We start from the raw sequence: 25,375 nt of genomic DNA on the forward strand, positions 1-25,375 counted from the left end.
TGTGGTCAATGTCATGAGACAAAGTATATGTGAACCACTGTATGGAAAGTGAATTTGCTCTGTAAACCTTCACCCAAATCACAATTAAAAAAAAAAAAAAGAAAAGAATTCCTAGTATTTTTCTCAAGTCTCCATTCGTTTTAGGTGTCTAACACTATGCTTGTAAGTACACGAGACTGTTTTCATTAATGCACTTTGCTTTCAACCTTTGGAAAACTAATAGTAACAATTACAACAGAAGCAGCTAAGAGTTGAGCATTACTGAGCCAGGAGCCATTCTAGGCATTCATTTTTGCAGACCTTGTGACCTCCAGTGACCTCTTATAGAGATACTGGTGGGGGGAGGAAAGGGGGCAGGGGTCCTAATTAGTACTGAGCTGTTGCCCTCCACCCTTACCACTCATCATCGGGGTGTCATTAACGGTGGTACGGTTTTCCTCATCACTGTGCCCCGTGCCATGAAATACTCCAAGCAGTGGGTGTGGTGTCCCTTGCCCTGGAAGAAGTGTACTGCCTAGGCGGGGAGGTCACACCACCACACAGGGAAGCATGTTACACTATGGAGTTCTCAAACATGAGAGATTGAACCACAAGTGACATGGGCACCACTGAAGTCAGTGGTGAAGGAATATTCCATAGAGATGGAAGACATGACCTTTGATGGACCTGGACACGAAAAGGTAAATTCCGTGACTGTTTTCTCGGGGCTTTCAACAAACATCTGCGGAATCAACAGGAGGACAGGGAGCCAGTGGGCATTGAGTGCTAAGCAGAGAATCTCACGGGCACCGAGGCCGAGAAGGCGGACACGATTTCTCACGTGTGGAAAAGGAGAAAGGGGCCACAGATAGCACCACATGAGGCAGAGACACCAAATGGGAGGCTTTATTGCTTGCCAACCAGGTCAAAACAACAAACTCAGAGGGTAGTGACAGTCGTATCCGATACAAAGCAAGACATCGGTTCTTTAGAACAAATGATCAGATTGAAAAATATAACGACCCTAAAAAAATAATAAAAAGATAACAACCCTAGTCTGTATTTCAGGAAGCCCTGGTGGTGCAGTGGTTAAAGCGCTTGGCTACGAACCTGAAAGTCCATGGTTCAAACCCACCAGCCACTCCATGAGAGAAAGACGTGGCACTCGGCTGCTGTGCAGATGACACTCTTGGAAACCATACGGGGCATCCCACTCTGTCTTGCAGGACTGCTGAGTGGGAGTAGACTAGATGCCAGTGGGTTTAGTCTGTACCTCCACCTAACCATCGTCACCATTCACCCATGACAACTTCTTGGTTCTCTCTTCATCATGTTCTTACATGTTCTGAAGCCTCTGTACAGGCAGTTCCACTGACACATGAACACCCGTAACACATCTTCAATCAGGCAGACTCTTAAGGGTACTGCTCAGATGTGACGAATTCCGCAAGTCCTTCCCCTTCTTCAGGCAGGTGGTCACTCCATTCTCATAGAAGTGCCCTCATCTCACTTTTTTCTAAGGTACCTCGCCTGTTTTACTGCAGTTACTTGCTTTAGGCGTCTGAGTTCATTAGCCTAAATGGTTTACGTGGGTAGATTCCATAGGTCTTGTTTCTTGGTGTAGGGCCCCAGCACTCAACACATAATGGGAGTTGAGTGAAATGTTTGCTGAACGAGTAACTTCATGTTCCCTTACACAAGCACCACTCCACAACAGAGCGCATAAGGGACTCGGTAAGCCTTCCAGAATCTGCATTAACTCTCATCATCAGCCTCCTCTCATACTGACCCTGGCTAACACCCAAGGTCTAAAAGTGAGATGTAAAACACTTGGTGGGTTTAATGAATGAAATCCAGGGACACACCTCTCTAGTGATCTCTAAGGCTTTGAGAAATGAGACAACACGTAGTGGTGAGTGTCTTTCTAACGCTTGTCCGGTTTCTCACAAGAGCCGGACTCCGGCCCAGCCAGGGGGTGCTGCATCCACACTGCTGACGAAGGGTCACCTTTCAGCTCCCAGAAGCACAGGTGACAAGGCTGATATGTTGTTTAAGGTTTAGAAATTGAACTCAATTTCTTCTGGGGGAAAAAGGGTTTTCTTAGGAAACAACGTTTGGGTTTTGTTCAAGGACTTAAACAAATCTTAGCTCACGAGACAGTTGTGTAAAATGAAGAATTACAGAAATGATCTACCCAGAAACATACTGTTTACTAGTTTGTAGCTTACAGTTAGTTGCCCCTGTGCGCTGTCTGCTTTTTGGTGGTACTGTCATGGCTGAGTAGGGGGCTGGGAGAGGCCTGATGCTGTGTGAGCAGCCTGAAGGGATGAGACTGGGCCCAGAATGGGGAAGGCTGTGAATGCCAACCTAAGGGAGCTGAGGTTTACCCAGTGTTCAATGGGCACCACTCAAAAATTTTCTGCGGAAAAATGAAGGAGGGACCTAGTTCTGTCTTGTGGCAGTGACAGGAGAAATGGCTTGTAGGTGGGAAGATGAGGTAGGACGTGTGAGGTAATAAGTCTTTTACCGGCATGATGGCCAGGAAAATATTTAGAAATGGATGGAAGTAGCATTCAAAGAACTGACAGGGCCCCGTGGGAGGCTAGACAACAAGGGAGAGACTCAAGTTGGTGACACTAAAGTTATGGTGGGGGAGCCCTGGCCGGAAGGGAGAAGGCAAGCCACCCAAGAGAAAAAGCTTAGGGCAAAAGGCAGAGCCCAAACTGGAACTCCAATTCCTGACTCCCATCCGATTCTCTCTCCAGTGCAGCAGGTTCAGGCTGGTCTGAGACCACATGCCTCAGAAGGCAACTGACAGGGTATAACAAAAACCCAGTTAACTTACTTGGAGGCTCTTTTCTTCTGAGACCAAGCCCAGCTCTTGTGCTAACTTACACCCTGTTACCTTGGGCAAACTGCCTTTTACACGTTGTACATTTTTATCTCAACTGATTTATTTTGTTAATATTGCACAGATGTATTTGTGTCCCACGATAACCTAATTTCTTGGAAGGCCGCAAAGTTGATCATATGTGGATTCTTCACCACTGGTTGTTTATAACCCCCAGGAAGTTACTCTGTGACGAGGGTATTGCGTTAATGAGTACAAATAATGACAATCTCTTGTCAGAAACCGAGGGACTCATCAGCAAAGACATGATCCACACAGAACCTGAGCTTTGAGAAGTCCCCCTCGGGGGACACGCCCTACGTTCCCTAGGCATGATTACCTAAGAACATCACGTAAACTCCCAAGTACCCGAGAGCCACAGCCACGTTCTACTTCACACGTGGATACGTCATTTCGTCCCAGGAGAACCGGCCCCAGGCCTTCCTTCAGCCTCCGTCGCAAAGATTCCGCGTGGCAGCGACGAAGGGCCGAGGGCCCCCTGAGAAAGCCGTCTCACCTTGAAATTAGCAGAACGCACATTTCAGTTCTGTGCTTTCGGTGGTGAAAGACGCGCTGCAGCGTGCACTACGTCACAGGCTTCCTCACTTCCTGTGACCGTCCACACTCCTTGCAAACTACCTCCAGCACTTAATGGCGGGCTGCAGCCCCGAGGCGCGTCCCTGGACTCCGAGGACTCCCCCTTCCGGCCCTCTGCTTCGGTGCAGATTCAAGTTCCTGCTCCAGGAAGTCTGGCCAGTTCCATACAGCCGCCGCTCACTGGCTCCAGGACCGGGGAGGAAGGCTCAGCCCCAAGAGGGAAAGCAGAACCAGGAAGGAGAGGCGAGGTCATAAGGACAAAGGAGTGCAGTCTGGGACTAATAAAAACGGACATGGCTTCTCTTACGTGGTTCGCAAAATATCCTGGGAGGCCATTCCAAAAGAAAATTTTAGAAATGTACTGAGTAATGCCAGCACTACTGCAGTGCACGGCTTCCCGAGGGTCCTTCAAAAGATAAGCATGTCACTCCCTGAATTATGAGCGGTGTTAAAAAGCACTGCTTTAGAGCTGTGGCTTCAGATTCAGCCTACCGTACAAAGCACCGTCTGAGCAGGCTGCGACCAGCGAACAGCAGGACATCTGGAGGACGGAGGATGGGGTGGACGTTGTGGTTCTCTAGGATCAAAGCTCTATGCCTTCCAGCTGTGGCCACCATTACGAACTTCGAAGCTATTAAATACTTGGTGACGAATCAAAAGATTAAAAAAATTAGTGAAAATGAATGGTCGGAGTAATTTCCACATAAACCCGCCTCACAGACGAGCTGGGTGGGTGAAGCAGAATGCGTAACCCCCCAGATAACCAGGGTGGCAGAGTAGGAGAGAGAGAAAGAGAGAGGTTTTCATAGTTCCACAGACCTGGCTTTCTTTCCCCTTTTCACCTGAACAACCCTCTGCAGATGAGTGACTTTCGCTGAGACCGTTTCCTCACCCATCAAATGTCGAGTGAAGTGCCTGGCAAAGATCTTCAACGAACAGCAGTTTCTCTATAAGGTTGAATTTTCTGTTCTTTTTCAACCTAAGGACTGCCAGCCCTTATTAGGTTATGAAATCAATTTAGTGGATTACAACCAGCACAGTATAAAAATTGAAACAGAATAAAAACATCACCCTGCACCGCGCATGGCAGGGTCAGCACCGTTCCCCCCACATATGCTGCGGGAATACATCTCTGACTGTGGGCTACAGGCAAAACGTTTGTTCCTGCTCCACAGAGAAACTCTCAGATGATGATGTCAGCCAAGGCCTCTGCCCACAGCAGCCCCAATTCATTTAAAACAGTACTGAAAGTGTTCTTTACCTCCTAACTTCCTGCAGTAAAAACAGGGCATGAAGGACAGAGAAGATACATTTAATCTGATATATGGGACATGATATTCAATGGTAAGATTTGTTTCTGAGTTGGACTAATTTATACTTCTAAACACTTCATACTTTATAGACATATCATTTATAGTTAAGTACTTCTAACAATTTCTACAAAAATTGGCTATTAGGTTTTTTATGGAGAAAGTCAACATGATTTCTAAATAATTTTAAATTACAGAACTTTTTCAAGCTTATAACTTGCACACATGTGAAGGCTGCTAGAGTGATATTCTACCCTGACGAGCAGCGCGTGAGTGCCTGCAGTGGGTCCCACCCTGGCTCAGTAACAAGGGCAACCCAACAGACGTGAGGTTCCAGGGTGGCCTCCTCACTCCTTCATATACCAATGTAACCCCGTCCTGGCATCATAGGGATGCGGTCCTTAGTGGGGCAGAGATGGTGGGATCAACTTAGGGGAGAGGACTGTAGCATGCAGGGATCAAAACTGGGTGGCACTGAGGAGCTGGATTCTGGAAATCACATAATTAGATGACCCAGCTGAGGGCTGATGTAAATTTCTGATTAACTCCTCAGGATGGACTATGGGAGGATCACCTGAGGGACTGGAGTGTGACTCCTGTTTGAAACTAGCACCTGGGGGAGATGACGCTCATTCTGGTCTGGGCACCCTGCCTTAGACAGACAGCAAGGATTGGGAGATGGAGGGGCTCAAACCAACGATTCCAACTGTAGAGGCATTCACAAGCAAATACTCAATCAGACTCAGACATCGATTCAAAAGATTTCCTTCTTGGAAGGAAAGACACAAGTCAGCCGCTAGCAAGGCTGGCTCCTCTCTGATTCTTTAATGCTAACAAGGAATGGGCTCTGTCTCACTGGAATTTATTGATGAGATTAAAAAAGTACCAAGAGAAAGGTCTCTTTAGATTTGACACAGAACTAAAGGTAGCAATCAATAAAAGTTATTAAAAATAAACTCAGCAAGGGAGCGGTTAAGTGCTACACTGTGTTGAACCTGTCTGGCTCCTGGGCAGAAACAGCTCACGCTTTGGGGACACAGGTGCCCATTCCTCTGTCCTCACAAAGGGGAACCAAGTAAGGCAGGAGGTGTCCTTTCCCACTTCCAGTGAGCTGGGGACAGCGGGTCAGGCTGTCTGCAATCCGAAATACTTTCCTCTAGGTTTCAAACCTGCAACTGCTGGAGTTGGACATTGGGTTGGGCTGGGCCATCCTTGCTGTCGGTGTCAAGGTCGAAATCAGCACCACCAGTCCTCCATCAGGACTGAGCTCTGCCCCAGGGCTGAGTCCGCCTTTGACTGTGAAGGAAGGCAGGCAAGAATGTCACCCCTGGGAAGAGCGAGCAGCTGAGAGAAGGGATGGACAGCAACGCTGGGAAAGCACAGGAGTCGGCGCGGAAAGCTAGTTCTTAGCCCCCCAAGGCCAGCCGAGAAGAAGGCTATGGTCGGGACCTCCGTGCAGCAGGAACAGCGGCCCCTTGACACTGGAAGATGCTCCAGGAAATGATAGCCTTTCCTCTGCCCATTTTCTGCCCCGAATCTAACACTGCAAACACCTGGGGATTATTATTCTTTTCCAGCCTCGACGTTACTGGAAAGGATGGGCAGAAATGGAGACAATACAAAAAGGCAGATGTGAAAGAGGTCCTCGTTGCACGAGGGAGAAGTCACCCCAACCAAAGCCCTTTTCCAAATCACAAGGGAGGAGAGGCAAAAAGCGCCGAGTCTTTGAGGCAGGTGGAGACAGGCTGCAGCAAGCTCACCTGCTGACTGCGCCTCCTACCACGTGACATTCGGGTTTTTATTTAAAGAGAAGCAGAAGGAAGGGTTCAGAACAGCTGGTGTCACCACGGAAACATCTGGAAGCAAAGGTGGCTTCCCTTTCTATTGTCTTACACTATGAATTCTCTTAACCAGAAATTGGGGGGTTCACCAAATGCTAGAAGGTTCACCAACTGGACCCCGTTATCAAGTTCACTTGTGCCCTTACCCAACTAGACCCTGATTTCTCGATCTGGTAAGAACGGTTTTCCAACTCCTGTTCTCCTTGCTAACAGGCCTAAAGGACCACCTACCAATATGCTTGGCCTTGGGGTCTCCAAGTTTGCATCATGGAAGCAACTGTTCCTCTGTAACCCAGTATCTCCTCTCAGCCCCAGTCCCCATCAGAATGACAGGTCAGTTTTCACACGGACAGGTGGAAAGTACGCTCCTTGGCAGTCTTCAAACTCTACCCCCAGTTCCTTGATCTCCACATCTAGACTAAGTACCCAGCAAACAACAAGACATATCTAATGATCAGAGTTCAGTCACCTACAGCCAGTATGTGATATACTGGTGTTTCAGAAGTTGACTGAGTGTCGATCAGCAGCAAAGGCCATCATTACGACAGACGAGTTGACACTGAAGTTTGATTTTTTAACTCTGTTTTTTGTCAGTTTGGCTGGGAAGATCTGGACAGCTGGAAGTGAGCTTCTCCATCATTTTCTGTTTCTTTCTTTGTATCAACTTTCCACCTGTGAAGCCCAACACCCCACCACCAAGTGCAGCTGCAATTCCTGCTACTTTGAAGCCTGCGAGGAGGCCAATCGGACCCCCTACCACTCCCCCGATGAGTGCACCTGCCACGGGCAGAGCTGCCAGCTTGTATTTTGCAGCCTGTAAAAGAACAGGGGGAAAAAAAAAAAATTCAATTTAGAAATTGAGTTGAGGACATCTGCCTGTGGTGATGTGCATTTTCCTCTCATTACTCCTGGCCGTGACTCTTTAACTCCTGGTACCTAATTAGCCTTAGAGATTGAACTTGCGGGAGAAGAAAGCATGCCACAGGCCCTTCAATCGCTGCCGATCTCAGAACTCAGAGACACGCACCACAGAGGGTGGACCACTACAAATGGATTTCCCTCGCAGAACAATCAATCCACTATCTATCTACCTGACTTGTTTAAACACTGTCCACAGCCACCGATACCCCTAAAGCTTTCATGTCACCCAGAGATGACTGGCTGTGCATGGGGGTTAAGAGCAGCATTCTGTGCAGCGAGACAGAGACCCACACCCCTTGCCTGCTGCCCGGCCCTTCCACAGCTGCTCCGACTGGACCCTAGCAAACCACTCACTCCTCTCCCTAAACCTCTGCAAATGCTCCCTTGCAGCATCAAATGCCTCAGAGCAGGGCGTCCGTTGATTCTCCTTAAAAAAACGTCTCTCTGGACAGAATGAATCTTAGAGTACACTCTTACAAGCGCCATTGATTGCTGCCTCTACCTATGTGTCATTTCTTCCTTATTTCCTTAATTGCTGGTTCTCTCAACATTAAAGGGAGCAGATCAATCAGGTTAATACTAGAGATTCCTGGGAGCCGGACGAGCATTGATGGATCAGCAGGAGCGGAGTCTTACCTTCCCCAAGTTTTTGGTTCCCTCTTCAACATTCACAGCAGCCGTGTTGACATGGTCTTCGATGCTGTCAATCTTCTCCTGCTGAGACTAGATGCAAAGGAATTAGGCGTGAGCACTCCTGCTGAGGAGCAGCTGTGAGCCAATACACAGCACTTCAGTTCCTGTCACCAGGCCCAGGCACTGCAGCCTCGCAGTCTTAGTACTGGTTCATTAATAGCATCTAATGAACCATGTCAAAAGTACAAATCTACTTCTATGAAAAAAAGAGGGGGACTTAATTATTAGGTAATAAAACAGTGGTACCTCTAAAGCAAAAAGCACCTTGTACTAAAATTCATTCGCCCATACAGACACATCATCCTGCAAATGAATCCACTTTCCAGGAGGAGAGGGAAAAAAAAGAATGAAAACAAGAGTGTACACATCATGCTGGGTTTGATGGAAAAAAACATAACTGATCTTTGAAGATTCAGTTGGAAACAGACACATTTACCTTAGGAGTAAAATGCCCTGTGCAATGAATGCCAGTTGTTATGGTTTAGGACTAAGGATACAATATGGCTGGGCCCTCCAGGAGATCCTCCCACCCCTGATACACACCAGGGAGCAACGGATGAACTCACTGCCCTGGGTTTTACATCTGGACGCTTTAACACACTTTAAGATCATGACGAGTTAAAATGTTGCAGACCAAATACATGCGCACAAGGCATCTCCCTGCAATGGCAGCACCTGCGCGGACACAACAGAACGGTGACGCTGGAAGCTGCAGGCAGAAGGAACGGCCGCCAAGCTGCTGAGCGAGGCCTTGCTCTCAGGTGTGTGGAACCACAACGCTTCTGCCAAGGTCACCGAACCTCTGCTCAACCACCTCCATGACTGCACTCAGGACTTCCCACAGGAGCACAGCTTTATGTAAATATATACAGAGAATTCACATACAATAATATGCACCCATTTTAAGGGTATAACTAACTCACTGCCTTTGAGTCAATTCTCACTCATAGCGACCCCCACTGGGTTTCTGAGGCTGTAAATCTTTGTGGAAGTAGATCGCCCCATCTTCCTTCTGTGGTATAGCTGGTGGGTTTGAACCGCTGGCCTTCAGGTTAACAGCTAAACGCCTTATCCACTATGCCACCAAAGCTCCTTTTTTAAGGGTATGGTATGATTGTTTAAAAAAACCCACTGCCATTCAGTCAATTCTGACTCACAGCATGATAAGGTGACAAACACATGAACCGAGCCCTGGGGATACAGTGGTTAAAGTGTTCAGCTGCTAACCGCTGACTGTTCAAACCCACCACCTGCTCTGTGGGGTACACATGTGGCAGACTGCTTGTGGGGGTTAAGTTTGTGTGTCAACTTGGCTGGGCCTGGCTGACTGGCTGGGCAGCTGAATGTAGTTATTCCCCATGGTGAGACTGGTAATTAATTCCATAGTGGAATCTATTGGAGCAGCTAAGTAGCTGCTTTGGGTATGTGGTCTGTTTCCCATATATAAGAAACAGCTTTGGGAATGGTCTCTAGCTTATGGTACGCTTGAACCCTGCATGTAGCTGGGCTGTTGTTCAGCAGCCTGCTATGCTTTGCCGACCTTGGGACTTACAATGGACTTGAATTTGTGGCCTGCTGTGTGGTTTGGTAACATTAGATCTGTGCCTTTTGGTCAACCTTGGGCTTGTCAGCCTCAGCAGCCAGCAGCTGCCTGAGTGAAGAGATGCTTCTAGCTCCAGTGGGCTGGGAGCAGGAGGCAGAGCTGAAGCCCAAGGTCGAGGGGCTTTCACCCAGGCCCTAGAGCCCGGCACACTGAACTCGGACGTAAAGCCTCCAAACTGTAAAAGAATAAACTCCTGTTTCTTCAAGCCACCCGTATTTGTGGTATACTCCTGTCAGAGTGGTACTAGGTACCCAAAACACTGCTTCTGTAAAGATTTGTTGTTGTTGTTGTTGTTGTTATGTGCCGTCGAGTCGGCCCCGACTCATAGCGACCCCTCCTTGGGTTTCTGAGACAGTATCACTACGGAAGTAGGATTGCCCAACCTTCCTTACAGCCTTGGAAATCCAACTGGGTCACTATGAGTTGGAAGCGACTCGACTTGATGGCAGTGAGTTTGGTTTGGAGTGGTTTTTAAAATGTAAGAATCACAGAAGGGCAACATCAGCATCACCAGACAACTTGTTAGAAATGCACACTTTTAGGCCACACCCAGACATACTGAATATGTGCCTGTAATCATAACTACTATTATGTAAATCATAATCTTATTTGGGACCGGGCTGTCTTTGTTATGTTAGTGAGGCAGATTAGTATAGGGTAGATCTTCAGTTAAACTCTTTTGAGATAGAAAAGAGATTAAATAGACAAGAGAAGTAATGATGGGGGAAAGAGAGATGTGAAGCCACATGAGGGTCTCCCAGGAGCAGGTCAAAGACGACCTCCCTCTGGGAGAGAGAGAGAAAGCCTTCCCCTGCACCACCGCCCTGAATTCTGACTGTAGCCTCCTAACCTGTGAGAAAATTGAGTTCTGAAGAGCATTACTCTGCTTGGTGTAGAGGGTGCTGGGCCTGCAAGCCACCCACTGATGGTATTTCTGTTACAGCAGCATTAGAGAACTAAGGCGGGCGTCCACCACTGCAATCCCCGGCAACGGAGGAGCCCTGTCTCACCTGGGGAGGAGCCCGTACTGTTAGTACCTGTTCATGGCTACCAGGAGGCACGGGGAGGAAGCTGGAAGCCAAGAGCCCCTATTCTGGGACCATCAGCCCTCAGTTGTGCAGATCTGTCTTCCTCCTGAACCATCTTTGGTTTCATCTGACCCCTCAGACTCTACCCCTATCTTCAAACCCTGCGTCTTGAGTAAGGAGCCCCATGACAGCCACAATGACTACAGTCAGGCAGCAAGCTGGTGTCAGAGCTGTCCGTCACCGCCAGCAGAACGCCAAACTACACTCTGTCCACAGCTCACTCTGTCCCCACTTGTCCACCATTGGCTCTTGATGCTGGGCCAAACCACCCAGGCACCACACCACCCCATCCATGGAACCAAGCTCCTAACGACAACGACCGCTCAGGAGCCTCGTTGCTCATATCCACCAACCACTTCTTTTTCCTCCCAATTTGCTTATGTCTGTTTTCATCTGCCGGGGCTCCCAGATTCAACAACTTTCAAAGTTCCTTCCTGATATTTTATACATTTGCACCCCATGTACGTTCTCAGTATCCCTTTCACCGTGAGTTAAACCATTCATGAGGGACACTGCAGTTTTCTGAAACTACAGTAACGTACAAAAAACAAACCCAACCCATTGCCGTCAAGTCAATTCTGACTCACAGTGACCCCACTGGGTTTCTGAGGCAATGAATCTTTACGGAAGTAGATTGCCCAGTCTTGCTTCTGCAGAGTGGCGGATGGGTCCAAACCACCAACCTTCTGGTTAGCAGTCAAATGTCTTAGGCACTGTGCTCCCAGAGCTCTGTATAGAACCCTTTTTAAAGGGAAAAATTCTCAAAAGAATACATCTATTCATTTCATTTTAAGAAACACTGAATTAGGTGGTTGACTTACTGGCTTAAAAAAAAAAAAAAAGACTGAATCTTAAGGAGCAGTTGTAGGAGCAACAAAACATTCTAAAGAAAACATAGCTCATGAAGTTAACACCTGCAGGCAGCTGACTTCAGGCGAATGAAGGAGGGTGCTTCCTTTGACTGCTTGCTGTGGATACTTGCAGGCCCAGCACCCTCTACACCAAGCAGAGTAATGCTCTCCAGGAATCCATGCCCAAATCCGCTGACATCACTAGTACAACTCTCTCCTTTGTGTGTGTGTATGTGTGTGTGTGTGTGTTTGGAGGGGGGCCCACAGAGCTTCCAGTAGTTCTACAGTTTTATTAAATGTGATTGAGACTTATGAGGTTCTTAAGAAGCTAATGCCAAACTCTGCATTTTCACCTTTATTCCTGACTCGAAAGCCCAGCGATCCTTCTAAGTGTCTAGCAGTTCACACTGGTTCTGAACGCATGTGACATGCCTCGGTCATGTGCAGCCACAGCCACAGAAAAGCCCAGAAACAAACATGCAGACACATGGCATACAGGCCGAGTGCATGGTGGGACTCGAGTAGCAACAAGCAGAGTCTGGCGGCAGGATGTGGCATCAGGGGACTGAGCAGCAGGAAGGGACTGAAGGCACGGCGGCACTAAAATGCCTAAAGGCGATGTGCTGGCAGAACTACACAAAGAACCAAAGAGCGAACCCAACAAGGGAGGGACAGAGCAGGAATACAGCTGGGACCAGTGCAAGGGAAGGGAGGGAAGTGATGACATTATCTCCTGGAGCCCTCCCATCAGTTTCAAGAGGCTCAGTGTTGTCAAATAACACCTTGAGGGCCCACATGTCAAATGAAGCAATCTATCTGATTCCACGAGAAACCAGTTTTTATGCATCCGGAGTAAAACTTGATTACAAAGGGAGTAAGGCAAAAGGCAGGAAACAAAGCAGGACCAGCAGCTAGAGCATGTGGGCGGGCCCCCGGCCCAGCACTCTTTCCATCCCCTTGATGAGAAATAGGGCTGGTTCCAAGTTACAGGAAAGGAAGAGGGTTCCTGAGTTAAGGGTCGAAGGAAATGGAGCAGGTATGCTGTGTTCGTTAATTTACCAACGTTTACCGGACCACGTCTGGACCGCTCAACGGCTTTATAGGGTCTTTTTCAATACTATTCTCTATTCTTCATTGAGCATAGTGCCTAAGGCACTTGACTGCTAACCAGAAGGCTGGCGGTTCAAACCGACCAGCCACTCCTCAGAAGGAAGGCTGGGCAATCTACTTCTGTAGCGATACTGCCTCGGCAACCCAAGGAGGGGTCGCTATGAATCACTCCGACGGCACGTATCAACAACAACCTTCTTCATTGAGCTTAGCACATCGAAAGTGATACATTAAATACATGGTTAACTGGCCAGATACTATCATGTCCATGTGATGATGAAGAGAGGATGTGGTCACTCTGGTTAAGTTCCCAAATCATTCTGCACCTAAATGAAGCTTCTGTGAGTCTCTGGCCATGTGGTCATGAGAACTCAGTCGTTCTGGGAATAATAATCAAGGGTTGTCCTTTGAGCTTTTGCCTACTAGCGCTCTGTCTCCTGTCCTTACACAGATTATTATAAATGGGACATTTGTATAGAGCCACGGATGTGCCTGCACAAATCTTCCTTAGAGTAGGGGTGAAGAGCTGCCTAGGAACCCAGCTGGACTTACAACTGTTAAATGGTTTGAATTTACTTTCATACGCCTACCCCCCACTGAAAAGGAAGTGTATCTGTCTTAGATGGGGAGAACTTCGTATGTGCTTAGTTTGCTTTTTAAAATCAACGTTATTAAGGTATAATTTACATACATTAAAACACATTTTAACTGTGCAGATCAATGACTTTCATACATGTTATGTTTGGGTAACTATTCATGTACGATTTTACAAATTACATTACATTCAAAGATCATTAGTTATAATTATCAAATTAATCTTGATTTAAAAAAACAGGTATTTTGGGATCCATGGTGTATTTACTGCCTTCTTTATGCAAATACAGTGAAGCCTGAGAAAGCCAGAATCTGTGTAAGGCAGAAACTAGTCCAAGAAGGAAACCTCAAACATTTTCCACCAACTCTCTGGAGAGGATAGGAAAGTTCTAAGACTGTACCCTGTCAAAGGTGGGAAACTTGTGAGACCCGGAAAAACCAGGCCGTCCCACTGAGTCCTGGCTCTCATGGGCTCCACTGTATATTGACAGATTGTACAGACACCCAATCCAGAGACTTAAATTTATTTCTTCTGATTTAGAGACCTCAGAAAAGGAAAATGCTTCAAACAGTTTAGTGTGTTCAAATTTAGGGACATGTTTTATGAAAACAACCACCAACGGGAGCGCAGGCAGAAGAACGGGCTGGTACTGAAATTTCAGCCTAGAAATCGTATGTCAGACAGTTCCTATGAAAATCAATCGAGGGTTCTCAGAGAAGAAAGCAGGGCAACAGGGGTGGGCTAAGAAAAGAGGGCATCGGTCTCCAGACCCTGAAAACCTTCTATATGGGAGCGAAGACAAACCTTGCTCCAAAGTCCCAGGGACGTTACCAGAAGACAGTGTGTGCCTCACATTAGTAAGAACTTCGAGAATCAGAGCCTCTAGTGAAAACCGCTGAAGTTTCCCTGCACAACTGTCAAAAGGAGGCCAGAAAGCCACCCATTTGGGAAGTTCGGGTGAGGACAGCAGGATTACATTAGTTGACCTCTCTAGGTCTTCCCAAACCCAATTCTGAGATGTGGTTTGAGGAAACCGTAACTCAAAGGTGGACAACCCAGGCTTGCTCTTACATATGGACAAACACAGTCTACACACACCTACTCATTCATAGCCTACCTTCCATAATTCCTAGGAGGGGAAAGTAAGAAAAGTTTAGAGAAAAAATGATAAAAGATATATCTTATCTTTCCCACCACAATCTACTTTGTGCTCCCTAACCTATGGTAACAGGATCACTAGCTACCCACTGTGCAGAAGAAACCCTTATCTATGACTCCTCCATCTTCTGGGGTGGCCAGTGTGCGCTAAGTCTACCCCTGGAAGGCCTCTCAACCGTTCCTTGCCCTTCCACCTGTGCTCCACTGCTCCGGGGTAATCCTTGCTAATGGTTGCTCACCCTGTGGTCCTCCTGCCTGTAATTCCCCCGCCCCAGGCTTTATCTGGCTGCTCACAGAGGAACCACGGACCGTCTGCATCATCTGAGCTGCTCAAAACTCTGCATTGCCGCCCTCGTGTCCACAAAGCAAAGTTCAAATTCTTTATTACGGCTTCCAGTGACTACACAATCTGGCCTGCACCCTCCCTGCTTCGCCATGCTCTGCTTACACTCAAGGACTGGTCATTCTTGAACAGGCCACACTTCTCTACTCCATGGCTTTGTTCCTCTGCTCCACAACCACCCCTCCGCACCACCTGTGGACATTTTACTCATTTTCAAGGCTTGTACAAATGCTATCTTCCTATGGGAAACTACGGTTAGGCTTCCCAACCCCACCTCCCTCCACGGGAATCAAGTACTTCTCTGGAACTGAGACTATTTCTCTTCTTCGTTCTCCGCATTTACCAATCATGCTTGAAATTGCAGTTTTGGAGGCCCACGCCTATCTCCACCCACGAATCCTTGAAGGAAGAGAGTGTTTCTTTCTACATCCAATTTGTCAGATGCCCAAAGCCAAGCATCTACTACAGGGCCGCATAACACATAACAAACGTTCAACAAACGTTTATTGAATGGATCTGGATTTTGAGGACGAGATTTCTATACCAGTCTTAAAAATGATAACTTCTAGTTAAAATTCTAATAAAAGCCTGTTGTTGTGGTGTTGTTTGCTGTCGAGTCAGACCTGACTCATAGTGACCCCTCCTTGGGTTTCCGAGGCGGTATCTCTACAGAAGTAGATTGCCCGACTTTCCTTCCAAGGAGTGGCTGCTGGGTTTGAACCTCCAGCCTTCTGGTGAGCAGGCAAGTGTCTTAGCCACTATGCTACCAGACCTAAAAGCCTCATTCTGATATTGTAACAACTCTGAGCCAAAAACAGTTACATACTTACATTCACTAGTAGGGAGAATTCAGTGACCAGTTGGCTAAGTTCCACCAAGTCCTTAAAAAAAAGAGAGAGAGAGGGAATTGCTTACTTTTCCACCTCACAGCTACCAAAAAGAAAATCATTTTTAACATACCGCTTCTAAGGTTTCCCAGGATTCTGCGGCATTTTGATCTCGAGGAATTTCAGGCAACGCGTATATCTGAGTCAAACTCTGAGGGTTAGCTTCAGCTTGAGGACTGTGAAATGTTCCTGGGTGAATACCACAGCCCCGTGTTTAGAGTTTATACGCTTTGTCAGAAAGGAGATAGCATGAATCAGTTCCATAAAACAATTTCCGTGTAAAATGCTTATTAAATGAATTCAGGCTAAAAGTAAATTGATTAGTCTATAAAAATAGAATTATCTATTCACGGTAGCCTGTTCCCCAGGTTATTAAGAAGTGTTTTAAAAAGTATTCTACAAAGTCATCTATAAAAATGGCCACAACTGCCATCTATCTACTTCGAATAATTGGAGCTACAGGTGGAAGAAGCACTAAAGGAAAACTACTGTATTTAGCCAATGTTGCAGGAAGAGATATCCAATGATGTAACTCACTGCATTGCTAAATCTTTAATCTTTTCTTGGCTATTTTAGTACTAAATACTAGATTGATAAGATGTTACAAGTGGGGAGGTAATGCCTTTTGATTTTGTCATACTGGTGACAATAAATTTATTACTAAACTAATACCCCTCCTCACATGTATCTTTTTGTACAGAGTGTCACCCTTCTTGTCCTTAGATTCATTCCTCTGGCCCATGTCTCCATTCCTTCGTCTACTTCTCTGTGAGTTTAAAAAGTCACCAACAACTAGGAGTTTTCCTCATTTCACTGCTATGAGGATGGATTCACTTATAGGCCCAACGTGACCTTCAAATCTTTCTTATTTCTTTGTATTGGTCTTAGTGATCCTTCATTCATTGAACTGATAGTACATGAATAAATACAGCACGATGTATATATCGTTCTGATGCTGGGGACACAATGGTAGACCACGAAAACAGTTCCAATGAGGTACCACACCACAGTGTTATCAGAAAGACCTGGGCTACAATTGGGGTGCTATTTACTGCTCTTTGACTTACGTATTTAATCTCTTTGACTCATTTTCCTCACTTGGAAGATAAGGTGATTTGTGACCCATAGAGTTTTTGAGAGGACAAAGTGAAATCACGCGTGGAAGCACTCTGTGTAGTCCCTGGCAGGAATCTCAGGTATGACTGCTGCTGTTAACATAGCTCACTATGTAATGTGTGATCAGACACCCTTAAAGTTCAGCACAGTCTGACAGCAACTGTGATATGGGTAAGCACTGTGTTACGTGAGCACACACAAAAGAACCCCAGACCTGCCGCCATGAGTACTACCTACTCATAGCAACCCTAGAGGACAAAACAGAACTGCCCTACAGGGTTTCCAAGGCTGTAAATCTTTACAGAAGCAGACTGCCGCATCTATTTCCTGCAGGGCGGCTAGTGGGTTCAACTGCTGACCTTTTGGTTAGCAGCCAAATGCCTTGACCACTGTGCCACCAGAGCTCCTTATGTGAGAACAGAAGAGAGGTCTTTAACTTAGTCTTGTGGACAGAAGAGTAGTCAGAGAAGGTTCTCAAGCTGAAGCCTGAGAATGAACAGAAATTGTATAGGTGAACTGGGGTGGGAGTGGGGAGAAGCAAGGAGTATTCAAGTCAAGGAGAACAGTATGTGCAGAGGCTTGGGACCCGTTCAGTAGCAGTGAGACATAGACTGTGACAAGAACAAATGCAAAGGTGAAGGCTGGAACCTACACTGAGATCATCGTCGTAACCTATGTTCAAGAGCTCTGTCTTCTCCTAAGATAAATATGGAACTATCAGAAGGAGCTGAAGACTGCTGGGAAGCTGGGGGGTGCCGCAATCAGATCTCACATTTAGAAAGGGGGCCCCAGCTACAGTGTGAAGACAGATGAGGCTGGCACTGAAAGGGAGAACAGCAGAGAGGTAAAACACAGTGTGAACGGGTCCAGTGCAAACGCAGGTGACCCGCTCCAGGACAGCGGCAGTGGACGTGGGCAGAAGGGACCGGAAAGGGCTCCTTTCCCACTTCACTTCACGCTCCAAACATCCATCACTTTAACATTTTCTGAGCACCCATTAGCATTCGAGGACCAGGATGACAAGTTGGGACTTACTCTTGAGAAACTTACATTCTTGTAGAGTGAGATACACCATGAGACAAGCCTGAAGCAACAGGGGAGGGATCTGATCTCTAGACAGACAGACAGATAACTGACAGCATTCTGTGGCAGTTCCAAAGCAGGCATGGCATCTGACACAGGTTGGTGTGGTGGTCAGTGTATGGAAAGGCTTCCTAGCAAAGATGATGTCGCTGGGCAATGAGGAGAGGACTCGATATATCCTAACAGGAGAGGCCAGTATGAGCAGAGACCCTCAACGAAGAAACCAGATGGCTTAATGCTAAAATCTGCAGTTCGGACGGTTCTCCTCTGTCACAGGGGTTGCTATGAGTCACAGTCAAACGCACAGCACTTAATAAACAGTGACGCTGGGCCGCAGTGGCAGAATTCTCTCTTTCCAGGCGGGAGACTGGAGCGTGATTCCTGGCCCACGCAGCCCACACACAGCCACCTTCGTCTGTCGGTGGAAGCGCCTGTCGCTGGGATGCGGACAGGTTCCAGCGGAGCTCCCAGACTTTGGGAGGCGTGGGGGAAAGGCCTGGCGACCCACTCGAGAGAATAGATCAGACCAGCTGGTTGGTGTTGCCGAAGCACAAAGTAGAAGACAAGGAGTCCGGAGAAGAGGACGCCACCGAAGGCTGCGAGGGGCCGTCGGCCAGTGACCTCGGGGTCTTTCTTCCACTTAGTGTCCCTATCTAGTCTGTGCATCTCAACTGCTTCACCAGGACAACAAATAAAGGAAATGTGGTCATCAACAGACCGAATATGAAGCAGGACTCTATAAACACCATGCCTACTCTGAGACTGCTTAAAGTCATAACCTCTGGACTATTACAACAGCGAGAATTTGAGGAAGCACGCCAAGTTACATAACAAAATGAAAGAGATTGTCATATATAAATTCTTCATTTAGAAAATGATGGGGTGGGTGGGAAATGCCTGACATTTTTAACAAACATAAAAGATTTCTGTCAGTAAAAAGTAAGCAATGTTTGTCATTTACGTCTTCCGTGAAACCAAAGTGCGTATGCATCTTAGTTCAAATACTCTTAGAACAAAGCAGTCTGTTCTACTCCTCGGAAACCCTGCCACAAACTCACCACTCCGTACCCCACTGATCAGGGCAAGGCATGACTGTCGATTAAGAAACGAAACCCTTTAATTTCTACAACTTTCATGATTTATTTATTCCAACTTGTGTTAAAAATCACTCCCTCAGCAATCATCCTTTTACTTCACACTTTCACACCCTTCTGTGGACATGTTAAAGCAAGACACTGAGACAGATTTCAGCTGCAAAGAAGGCTCAAGAACTCTTAGCCTGTCCACAGACATTGAAATTGCCATTCTTTTATATGACATAACCACTCTGGAGAACTCCACCCACATGCAGACGGTAGCAAGTGCAAAGGACAGGGGCATACGCACCAGCACCACTACTGTTCAAACTCCAGAACTTAAGACCTCACAGCAGGCATCCCTCATTTTACTGCATTTCGCTTTGTGGTGTCCTGCTGATACTGCAGTATCTTCTTCTTGTTGTGGGAGACACTGGAGGTCTGTGCCAAGTTTGTATGGAGCAGGCCTATCCATTTTTCTAATGGTATGTGCTCCCTTCATGTCTCTATGTCACATTTTGGTCATTCTCACAATATTACAAACTTTTTCAAAATGCGCTTGCATACTTAACTGATCCCAGTATAGTGTGAACATAACTTTTATACACACTAGGAGACCTTGCATACTTAACTGATCCCAGTATAACGTGAACATAACTTTTATACACACTGGGAGACCAAAACCTCCATGTGATTGGCTTTACTGTGACATTTGTTTATCGTGGTGGTCCAGAACTGAACAGCAGTATCTCTGACATATGCCTGCATTGGCTACAAACTAAAAAAAGTTAAGATCCTTTTAATTCAAGTGAGAAATGAGCGTAATAACACAGACACAGGACTTTTCCCTTCTCCCCTCTATATATCCAAATATTCTCTTTTTTCCTCCATACTTCATGAAGAAAAATGATTCTATCAAGAATTAAAATATAACATGTAAGAACTTACCATTAAACTTTACTACATTAGGAAAAGTTTCATTATAAATCTGAATTGATTTAAAAGCACTCCGTGAATTCTTTCCTGTTCTGATAGCTTTAAAAAACAGTGAAATTTTGTTAGATAGGTAGAGGTAAGTATTGATTTGGATGAAGAGAAGGGCGATGTACCAAAGGTGAGTGATCAATATGGTGGCACTGAGGAAGAGGAAGACATAGAGAGGTATATGGGAGGCACAGACAACAAAGATGAACCCCTGTGCACATACAGTACTGCGTTGTCAGTGAAAGCAAACATGGGTATAGGGGTGGACAGATGGATGGACAGGCTGAACTATTAGGTACGTCTATGTAGCAGGGAGTGTAACCAAGACCATGTACAGGGTTGGCAGACAATGGTTCTACAAACGTATTTGTATATTCTGTAAGAATTCCCAGGGGTACAGCAGAGCTGACAAGGAACAAGGTTTTAGTCACTTCTTGGTCACAGCCAGCTACCCAGAGGGACCAAGTGGTTGAACCTGTGGGCTCGGGATCATAGTCACAGGGGACATCAAGCTCAATTGGCATAACATACTATACAAAACATTGTTCTACCTCCTACTTTGGTGAGTAGCGATTGGGATCTTAAAAGCTTGCAAGCAGCCATCTAGATGCAACAATGGGTCTCTCCTCGTCCAGAGCAAAGAAGAATGAAGAAAACCAAAGATTCATGGAAACAATTAGTCCTAGCGACTGGTACACCATGCAATCCTCAGCCTATAAGACTATGAGACCAGAAGAACTAGATGGTGCCCGGATACCGCTGTCAATTACTGTCATCCCCTCAGAGGGTGATCTATGTAGGAGATCCCGGATATAGAGGGGGAACAATGTGAAACAAAACTCAAAATAATTTGGGAAAAAAAAAAGGGGGACCAGGTTTGCTGGTCCGATGGAGCCTGGTGGAACCACTGAGACTATGGCCCCTAGCTGCCCTTCAGGTCTGGAACTGAACCCACACCTGTGGCTTCCAGCCAAAGAAAAGACAGGCATATGAACTGAACATTTACCTGATACAGGTACACTCCTTGGAGAGAACAATTATGGGAGAAAGAAGGGCTGTTTATGCACAGGGAGACAGCTCAGGGGACAGGAGTGCATGGAGGGATGGACACAGGGAAGAGGTAACTATCGGGAGGAAGTAGGAGGGGAGATGTTGCATTGGGGTAAATTGTAGTCAATGTCATGAGACAACGTGTACGTGAACTGCTGTATGGAAAGTGAAGTTGCTCTATAAACTTTCACCCAAATCACAATTTAAAAAAAAAAAGTGAAATTTACTGATCATCTACAGAAAGCTATCACAATAGTGACTTCTAAGCCATGGCTTAGATGAAAAGGAAGACTTTTGAGAAAATTAAAACCAACAGAAAATACAGTTTGTGAATAATGTAACACAAGCAGCATCTACGTATTTCACAAAACTGCCATACACGTATATACCTGTGATCGAATCTTGTATTTCCTCAAATTCAATATGCTGGGCTGAAGTTCCCAGCAGTTTTAACACTGGATTCTTTTCTTTTGTGATTATTTCTTTAAAATGTAATCAGATTCTGTTCCTACCGTGTTGGTGAAGTATGTGCTGGGTGGGGAGTAAAGAAAGGCAAGGACAGGGAGGGGCACTGCTCATCCTACGATCCGATACAGCCTTCTAATGGTCTACCACTGCCAACGTGTAGACCATCGTAGACCATCGCTTGTCTTGGTGGGAAGCAATATGCTAAAAATGCAACCAGACTCACAAGTGAGACAGAAGGGAGTGTCTCAGATCAAGAAGGCTGGTGGAGGAGGGTCGCTCTGGGCACTCTCGGAATCCGGACGAAAGAAAAAGCACAAGCGTCATGTCCCTGCAAACGTCCTAAGTGGCTCTCGTTCTCCGACAACATAAAGAAAGCATCCAACTCTCCTGGCTATTTCTATCTGTAAATGAAAAGCTGTGTTTGCAGTTTTGATCTCACTCGTGGACATGTGGCAACACTGCTCCTGAAACTCTGGTGACGTTTCAACCCATTTATTTAGAATCAGAATGAATTTTTAAAGGGAAAAATATCTGAAGGCATTTAATGTCAATGCAAACAAAACACATTCTTCTTATAGGTTGTCACTACCGTAATGAGCATCTAAAGCAAAAATGAGGGAAATCCAAGAGCACAGGACAAAAATGTGAAGAATGACAAAGAAGAATTAATAGCTAGAAGACCACCATCAGTGACCCGAATGCCTACCCCACAACTAAAGGATTATATAAATTTCCTACTTGATTTCTTTTCACTATTCGCCTTTCTTATCCTCTCATTATTTGGTAATAGTATTTCTGGATTTAACTCAAAAACCAAACCAAAACATAACCCACTGCCATCGGGTCAATTCCAACTCATGGTGACCCCCACTGGGCTTCTGAGGCGGTAAATCTTTACGAAAGCAGATCACCTCATCTTTCTTCTGCAGAGCAGCTAGTGGGTTGGAACCACCAACCTTCTGGTTAGCAGTCAAATGTCTTAGGTGCTACGCCACCAGAGCTCCTGTATTTAAATCAACTTAAATCAATGCTCACACGTGGTGAGACACTAAGGCACTCAGTGAGACAGTTCACTTCGACTACTTTCTGTTGGCAATGGCTTTCACAGCGCAAACGCTGACCAGCAGACCAGCAGAATCTGAAACTCTGCACATCCTGTTGGGTGTGATTCCGGTGTGTGACTTTTTAAGCCCTGGGTAGGACTGTCCCAATCAAATCAGCACAGTTTCAGAGGTCTCCCATTCGTTTTCTCCAAGTGTCAGATGACCATGTCTTTGGCTTCTCCAGTGTTCCATGACTCGAGAAGTCTGAGAATCAAGGGGGCTGGGAAGTGCCTTCTCCCTTTTATTTCTCCTGCTTACTCCAGCTCAACCCCAATTCTTTTCACTTGCTCTGTACACACGCTTCCTCAAGTTCTGCCAATTTTTTTTTTTTAATACCACTCAGCTTCCTATGGGGAAAGTTAATTGCCAGCAAACTGGGTAAACTGCCTTTTTCTAACAATCACTCAATTCCTCCGATGATATACAGACCCAAGGCTGTTGAGTCCACACAATGTAACAATAAAATGTGAAGTGAAGCCGCAGTAAATATTAGATTGCTATCCTATTGTGAGGAACCTCTTGGATAGACCTCTTATCGGCTGGGGACTTGCTGCTGAGTATAAATCAAAGCCAAGAGCAGAGGAGACTGACGCCAGCTCCTCTCCCAGAATCAACAACTGCCACCACAACTGCCACAACATATGGGTGCAGAAGACTGTCCCTTATCACAGGGAACCAGCCCAGTTTCTTTACAAATAAAGTATGTTTCCGCTAAACGATAAGAATGGCATCTTATCAGTCTAGTGTGATAATCTCCTCAGTCTAGTACGACACTAACCATTTTTTGTTGTTGCTGTTATTTGCCATCGAGCCAGCCCCAACTCATAACCATAGATGAACAGAATAATGAAATCCACACCCACAAACTCCAAAACACATTTTCCACAGTCAAGGGTTGAGGGGTATTATCTTCTCCCCAAAATATTTTAGGTACTGTTTATCCATGTGGTAGGAAGGGGTCCCTGCATATCTGAAATTACAAAATTGTCCCTAAAAAGATATTTCTATTTATAAAACATTCATCAATGGTCCACTATGACACAGTGACTACAACAATGGGCTCAAACATAGTGACAACTGTGAGGATATCACAGGACCGGGCAACGTTTCCATTGTTTGCACAGGGCTGCTGTGAGTCAGAGCCAACTTTACAGCACCTAACAACAACATGTACCGACCACTGTACTAGGCACACAATAAAAACAAGATGATCCAGAAATTCTGGAGGAGACCTTAATTCTCCTTCCAATATTTTTTTGATTTCCCTGTAAACTGTTGGATCATTAGCACTGAAAACATGAAATCAAAAACCATCGGCTCTGGCGAGAGGACGCCTCCGTGTGGGTCATTGAGGAATGAGAACCTGGGCAGGTGGAGTGTCCCTTAGCGTCTATTCTGCTTTGTCATTTACTCCCACCCTAACCCCACCTTAAGGAATGAAGACAATTTAGAAGGATACATACAATATAACAAAACCAAAACTCAACCCAACCCACTGCCATCAAGTTGATTCCAACTCATAGTGACTCTTTAGGACAGGGTAGGACTGCTCATAGGGTTTCCAAGGCTGTAAATCTTTATGGAAGCAGACTTCCTCATCTTCCTCCTGTGGAGCGGCTGGTGGGTTTGAATGGTCAGCCTTTTGGTTAGCAGCCCAATGCACTAAGCACAGCCTACCAGAGCTCCCTAAAATATAACAGGATGATACAAAGTAAAAATAAAAGAGAAACATTCAAACAAAAAAGGAAAAACAAGAGTACCAATTAAAAAATGAGGCTAGGAGAGTTTAAAACTTTGGCTTTTGGTGGTTAAAAATTTTGCTTTAAGCTTCTTAGTAGACAACTCAAGTAGGAAAGCCTTACCTGTTACGCTCTTCACTATGCCATTCAAGACAGAAACAGCGACTGCGTGCTAAATCTAGAGTTTTCTTCAGGGTTCTTTATAAAGATGTTACCGTAGTGTGATCTACAACTCTCAATCACACTTCTGGAAGAAAGAAATGGCAAGTTTCACAGGCCACTGAGAGCAGGACCCACAATGCAAACTGTATAAACTGCCAGTTAAACTCAGAGAACTGAACTGGGAGATAGATCCAACATCTTCTGTGCAAATCCAAATGCCTAATTAAAAAGTACCTCTGGTGGTGCAATGCCTATCTGACTGCTAACCAGAAGGCTGGTGGTTCAAAGCCCCCAGCCACTCCAAGGAAGGAAGAAGGAAGCAACCTTCTGCAAAGATTTACCACCAGGTCAGAAACCCAATGGGGTTGCTATGAGTTGGAACTGACTTGATGACAGTGAGTTTAGGGTTTTTTTTTTTTTTTCCTTTGGGAGTTTTAACAGTCCCAGAAAAGGTCACCTGTCCACCTGCAGATGAGTGAGTAGTAGTCTGCAGGCAAGGATGAAATTCTCCTTTGGAAATACTTTTAAATTTCTTTTCAATACATAGACAAATAGGTACTTGAGATCCTGACATTCTACCTCATACAGTATAGCCTCACAAATTTTATTCTGCAAAATTTTCTTGGTAAGAAAATAGAAGGGCTATAGAAAAAATCAACAAGACCAGAAGTTGGTTTTTTGAAAAGATCAATAAAATTGACAAACCACTGGCAAATTTAACAAAGGAA

General features: G+C 45.8%; 1 protein-coding gene across 1 annotated transcript in view; it reads right to left on the reverse strand.

The window, feature by feature from the left end:
- Positions 1-7,191: 7,191 nt before the first annotated feature.
- The window catches only part of STX17 (syntaxin 17), a 60,909-nt gene continuing 42,725 nt past the window's right edge, over positions 7,192-25,375 (reverse strand). The window contains exons 4-7 of the mRNA XM_007950323.2: positions 15,940-16,055; positions 15,810-15,860; positions 8,175-8,261; positions 7,192-7,431 (exon numbers count right to left, since the gene is read on the reverse strand). Coding sequence (XP_007948514.1) covers positions 7,192-7,431; positions 8,175-8,261; positions 15,810-15,860; positions 15,940-16,055 — 494 coding nt within the window. The remainder of the gene's footprint in view (positions 7,432-8,174; positions 8,262-15,809; positions 15,861-15,939; positions 16,056-25,375) is intronic.

The sequence above is a fragment of the Orycteropus afer genome, unplaced genomic scaffold, assembly GCF_000298275.1.
Source record: "Orycteropus afer afer isolate SDZICR_OR568_19922 unplaced genomic scaffold, OryAfe1.0 scaffold00267, whole genome shotgun sequence".
In the NCBI taxonomy this organism is placed as follows: domain Eukaryota; kingdom Metazoa; phylum Chordata; class Mammalia; order Tubulidentata; family Orycteropodidae; genus Orycteropus; species Orycteropus afer.